The following is a 6,300-nucleotide window of genomic DNA, read 5'->3' as shown; positions in this document are numbered from 1 at the left end:
CTAATACTTCGTAATTAAAGAAAAAATTGTAATTAGCAACTTAGCTTAATATCCGCGACGACATATTCATCCGGATCCTGCGTAACAGTATTACTCTACGAATATATCTCACAATAAAAATACGGAGTATAAGAAAGTCAGAAAACGGTAAGATATGCATATTTGTACCTTTATTGGATAGAGTATCAGTATTTTTAAAAGTAATTTGTTCAAATTAAACTCTTCCTTCCTCCTCTACATATACATACATACATACATAAATATACATAGCATACATATATACACACACACATATGTATATATATATATATATATATATATATATATATATATATATATATATATATATATATATATATATATATATATATATATATATATATATGTATGTAGGTAGGTAAGTGGTACTTTTAAAAAGTAGTTTGTTCAAATTAAACTCTACCCTAAAACAATGAGCCCAATTCAATTCATGCTAGTTCATTTAGCCGCAGTTAGCCTAATGACCCTCGGGCTCTTTTCAATTGGGGACTTTTGTCGTAAAGTAATAAAATAGTAATAAAGTAAAAATTTAAATTATCTTAAAATTAGCTTCCGCATTCCAGAAGCGATATTTGAGAAAGTACTTCAAAGACACGGCTATCGCTATTAACTTTTTTCAAACTCTTGATTGACTCTTGAAACCAAATGACACGATAACAGTCGATACGAGACATAACGGTAGCTACTAAGCTACGGTATAAATGGTAAATGCTACGACAGATATCAGACGACGGCAATGTTTTTTTTTTAGTCCGTATAAAATGTGTCGTCGTAAAATAACCGATTGTCCGTTTTTCCGATTTGAATAAAAAAACAAAAACAAACACTAAGCTTATAAATTATTTAAAGAAATAGTTTTTTTTCACCTCTGAGTTCAAAAAAAGAGAAAGAGTATCACGGGGGAAAAAAGAGACGGAGTGGGGGAGGGGTGTCCGATTGAATCCCATCATGTGGTTCAAATAAGCGTAAATAAATAAATTGGTGATAACAATCCGTCTAAATGATGGATGGATGGATGGATGGATGGATGGATAGATAGATAGATAGATAGATAGATAGATAGATAGATAGATAGATAGATAGATAGATAGATAGATAGATAGATAGATAGATAGATAGATAGATAGATAGATAGATAGATAGATAGATAGATAGATAGATAGATAGATAGATAGATAGATAGATAGATAGATAGATAGATAGAAAGACAGACAGACAGACAGACAGACAGACAGACAGACAGACAGACAGACAGACAGACAGATAGATAGATAGATAGATAGATCAAATTCATAAATTCATAACGGTCTAGCACATCGTAAACATTAAACAACATCAAAACCGCCACTTCTTGTCAAATGTACGAAAAGTAACGACTTTCCTTCTTTTTTTTAAATAAAAATGACACAAACGATATTTGCATAACCGCTATAAACCCAGCGGTGAAAGTTACAAAGCTTTTTTTTCTTCGTAAAGTAGCTGCTCTGACGCACCAAAACAAACGCTTAGCGGCTCCTTGGAATTCTGACCCGGCGATGACGTCACAGGATTAGCCCCGCCCACTTTAAAAAAATGTCCAATTGTGGCTCTGTCTTCCAAGCTCCGCCTCCCGCGAGCGCTAGCTACGAACGCCTCAAGCAGTAGTAGTAGCAGTAGTAGTATACATACATACATACATACATACATACATACATACATACATACATACATACATACATACATACATACATACATACATACATACATACATACATACATACACACACACACACACACACACACACACACACACACACACACACACACACACACACACACACACACACACACACACACATACATACATACATACATACATATATACATATATACACACACATATGTGCTCAAATTAAACTCTACCCTAAAACAATGAGCCCAATTCAATTCATGCTAATTCATTTAGCCGCAGTTAGCCTAATGACCCTCGGGCTCTTTTCAATTGGGGACTTTTGTAGTAAAGTAATAAAATAGTAATAAATCAAAAATTAAAATTATCTTAAAATTAGCTTCCGCATTCCAGAAGCGAACGATATTTGCATAACCGCTAAAAACCCAGCGGTGAAAGTTACAAAGCTGTTTTTCTTCGTAAAGTAGCTGCTCTGACGCACCAAAACAAACCCCTAGCGGCACCTTGGAATTCTGTCCCGGCGAAAATGTCACAGGGCTAGCCCCGCTCACTTTTTCAAAAACGTCCAATGTCCAATTGTGTCCTCTGTCTTCCAAGCTCCGCCTCCCGCGAGCGCTAGCTACGAACGCCTCAACCGATGGACTCCGCGCCGGTCGAGGCGGCGCCTTCCCCGCGGGACTTAGCCGCCGGCGAGATCCGACATCCGCCGCTCACGTGACCCATCACCCTCCGCTTGAGCTGCCCCACCTGCTCGCGCAGCGCGGCGGCGGTGGCCGCCAGCTCGCCGTTCCGCCCCTTCAGGGCGCGCACCTTCTCCTCCAGCCGCGCGATGCGCTCCAGCTTCCGCCGCCGGCACTTGGACGCGGCGATGCGGTTGCGCAGCTTCTTGCGCTCGGCCTTGACCCGCTCCTGCGCCTCGTCCGGGTCGGCCGGGGAAGCCGGCCGGTCGCCCGGGTGGTGCGGCGCCTCGGGAACGGTTTGAGGGGCGTCCGGGCCCCGGTTGACCCCCACACCGAAGCCCACCGGTCCTCCGGAGTACGGTTCCTGGTAGCTACCGAGGTTGGTGTACACGGGCACATCCCCACCGGAGATCAGGTTCCTTTGGTAGGTCCCGCCCCCCGACGGCGACATGGGGCCCCCCCCCACCAGCTGGTTCTGCTTGTGCAGGTCCGCCAGCGCCTTCACGAAGCCGTCGGCAAACCCCTCCTGCTCGTTGGTCGCCTGCCCGCGGTAGAGGAAAGGGTTCCCGGCGTTGACCAATCCCTGACCGGACTGGAAAATCAGGTGCTCCATATCGGTGGGGGGCAACTTCAGCATCTCGGTTGAGGACGATGACGTCACGCCGGCGGGCGCCAGGTGGTTCCCCGACCGCCCCCCAGGTGCAGTTCCCCCTCCGCCGGGGAACGGATGCCCGCCCGGCACGGCCTTCTTACCCATCAGCATCTTGTTGCCCGGGTAGCGCTCGTAGTCGGGGGCGTGGCCGAACCCCGGCGCGGCGGGGGAGTCGTCATGGTAGAAGGGAGTCTCCATCCTGGCCGTCATTGACAAAGACACGCCGAGGAGCTAATGTGCATAATGGGATTAGCCGGGATTAGCCGCGCAGATTTGACAGGTTCCACTGACGTCCGCAGGAGAGGGATGAAGGATGGATGGATGGATGGAGGGAAGGAGGAAAAGAGTCTGTGAAGGAAAGAAACAAGGTCACAAGGTCAAAGAAGCATGGACACTGCAATGACAGGCGGGAGCCCCCCTAGTGGGGGCCCCAGGTTAAAGAAAAGGGAAAAAATTTAAATATAAACATATGCAAAAACTATAATACAAAAATCTACAGTATAAATACAAAAAAATTATTTAAAATAAAAAGATAAATACAAGATGATAATACAAGTAAAATAATAAATAAGGACGGTAGGAAAAATACATATAATAGATAAATGGGATTTTTAGGAAGTGACTCAAACTTTTCATCGTGAAAATAGCATTCTCTGCCGTTCGCCAACGGCCACAAACATAAAACGAGGTGAAAAAGAAGAACTAAAATAAAAAAACCCACTAGACTTTTATATTGGTGTAATACGGCAACAAGACCTGATCACATGAGACCCCCCCCCCCTATTTCTGGTCTCACCTCAAAGCTCGATGAAAGGACTTGAAGAAGTGGTTTTAGCAATCTCAACATTTATAAGACCCGTTATATATTTTTATGTCATATACATATATATGCAAACATAAAAGCCTGAGCAAGGTTTCCATCTAAAACCATTCCTTCATTCCTTCCCTTTCTCCATTACAATCATCTCAGAACAGTGGCGCCAAAAAAAACACTTGCCGGTCACTTAGATTCTATCGTCAGTTATGCATTTCATCCCAAATCATTTGGGCCAAATGCAGATCAGTAGGTGTTTCTTCAAGTATTTCTGAGCCTAATAATAATAATAAAAATAATTAAAAAAAAAAAAAAAAAATATTTAGTTTCTGAAGTTTCTGAAGAAGAGATGTTGGATTTCATCGGCTGGTTTTGAAAGAACGACTGCAGGATAAAATGATCTAAACTAGACTTGAAGAGAAGACGTCACAGCTGCACATGTAGAGAAAAGAGGAGGAAGTAGAAACTAGTTCTTCCCTCCAGCATCACTGGAAATGTAACATAAGTGATAATAATTGACAAATTAATCAGAAGTTATATTGTTATTAATAATAATGACATAATAAAGATAATACATGTGTTAACACTCTTTGTTCCAGGTGTTCATTTACCAATGCACCATTACATGTATGTGAGTATCTTCACTAATATTTCACATTTTCAATGAGCAATCTACGTTTTATATATATATGTATATATATATATATATATATACACAAAAAAAATATATATATGCCTTAGGTTTTTACCAACATGGTATTAACCATTAATACATATGCAGACAAGTTAGAAAGTAAAAAAAAAAAAAAGTATTTCTCAGCCGGTATACTACAACAGTATAATAAAATCCTGTAATGATGGCTTTTAGTTTTGGTTCCATCCCAGGAATTTAATTCCCCCTCCTAGAAAACAGTTTTGGAGGCGCCCCTGATCCAAGTCCGACTCACCTGAATCCTACAAGTAAAACAATCCGACCAGAGAGACGTCACCCCCACCGACCCCCGGTGGAAGCTGCCGGTCCAACTCCCGACTCAGCCCCCGCTCGACCGCGCTCAGATTCCCGCTGCGAGCCTCAGCCTCATCCAGGCGGAAACAGCGGCGCTCTCCGGCACCCGCATCCCGGGACAGACGCTCCAAACCCCCGCGACGCGGCCGCGCAGAGCCGCGCTCTGGTGGAGGTGGAGGTGGTGGAACTGACGGGAGACCTGAGGGACGGAGGACAGTCAGGCTGGAGGGAGAGAGAGAGAGAGAGAGAGAGAGAGAGGGAGGGAGAGAGAGAGGGAGAGAGAGAGAGGGAGATAGAGAGAGGCAGGGAGAGAGGGATAGAGAGGGAGAGAGAGGGAGAGGGAGATAGAGAGAGAGGGAGAGAAAGGGAGGGAGAGGGAGGGAGAGAGAGGGAGGGAGAGAGAGAGAGAGAGGGAGAGAAAGGGAGGGAGGGAGAGAGAGGGAGGGAGAGGGAGGGAGAGAGAGGGAGACAGGGAGGGAGGGAGAGGGAGAAAGAGGGAGAGAGAGAGAGAGAGAGGGAGGGAGAGAGAGGGAGAGAGAGAGGGAGAAAGGGAGGGAGGGAGAGAGAGGGATGGATAGATAGATAGATAGATAGATAGATAGATAGATAGATAGATAGATAGATAGATAGATAGATAGATAGATAGATAGATAGATAGATAGATAGATAGATAGATAGATAGATAGATAGATAGATAGATAGATTAATTGAAAGGGAGAGAAATGGGATGGATGGATGGATGGATGGATGGATGGATGGATGGATGGATGGATGGATAGAGAGAGAGAGGTTTGAGTTTTCAAAGTCCTTTTATTGAGACATTGCAGGACAAATAAAACCGTCATATCATAAACTCAAGAACCAGACACAGACAATATTCCTCTGCTCAGAAGTTTAAAACCAGTTCTCCGGCCTCCCCTACGGAGCACAAAACCTCCCCCACAGTTCACATACGACAGAAGTCTCCCATACTGTCCATCATACTGTCGTAGGCACAGCCCTCCCCCTCTGTTTCTGTTCGTAGCTATCGCCCCATGCACAATCCTCCACTGGAGGTCTGCTGTCCGCTTCTCAACGGGCAGCTTGTACAGGGACCGCCAGCTGCCCTTCGGGGAAACGTCTGGACCAAAAAACTCAGTCCACCTCGACTCTTTCAGGCCCGCCAAACAGCGCAGGTTCAAAACCTTGACGCCGACTGTGTAAAGGTCTTTCTTCTCTGCAGCCTTGAAGGTGTCCAGGCGAAGGGCAAGCCCCTCCCTCCTGCCACTCCCTCACAGCTGGACAGACAAACAGCGAGCGGAAACTGCACTCACGGTCCTCCCCCCACTGCTCACACAGAGGGCCGTCCCTCACAAACGCTCTCAGGGGTTGTGGCAGGCTTGCACAGACCTCCTCCACCCCCCTGTTGATCAGCCTGATAGAGGTGATGCTGCTGTTCCT

At 44.8% G+C, this 6,300-nt stretch overlaps 1 protein-coding gene across 1 annotated transcript; it reads right to left on the bottom strand.

Annotated features, from left to right (window-relative positions):
* Window positions 1-394: 394 nt before the first annotated feature.
* LOC133452308 (transcription factor JunD-like) lies at window positions 395-5,033 on the bottom strand. The gene is made up of 2 exons (XM_061731544.1): window positions 4,802-5,033; window positions 395-3,388 (listed from the first exon to the last, which is right to left on the bottom strand). The coding sequence occupies exon 2, from the start codon at window positions 3,248-3,250 to the stop codon at window positions 2,339-2,341; it is 912 nt and encodes a 303-aa protein (XP_061587528.1). The 5' UTR covers window positions 3,251-3,388; window positions 4,802-5,033; the 3' UTR covers window positions 395-2,338.
* Window positions 5,034-6,300: the final 1,267 nt, after the last annotated feature.

Source organism: Cololabis saira, chromosome 10, assembly GCF_033807715.1.
Source record: "Cololabis saira isolate AMF1-May2022 chromosome 10, fColSai1.1, whole genome shotgun sequence".
Classification (NCBI taxonomy): domain Eukaryota; kingdom Metazoa; phylum Chordata; class Actinopteri; order Beloniformes; family Belonidae; genus Cololabis; species Cololabis saira.
The sequence above is the reverse complement of the archived record's forward strand: the minus strand, read 5'-3'. Positions and strand labels throughout refer to the sequence as shown.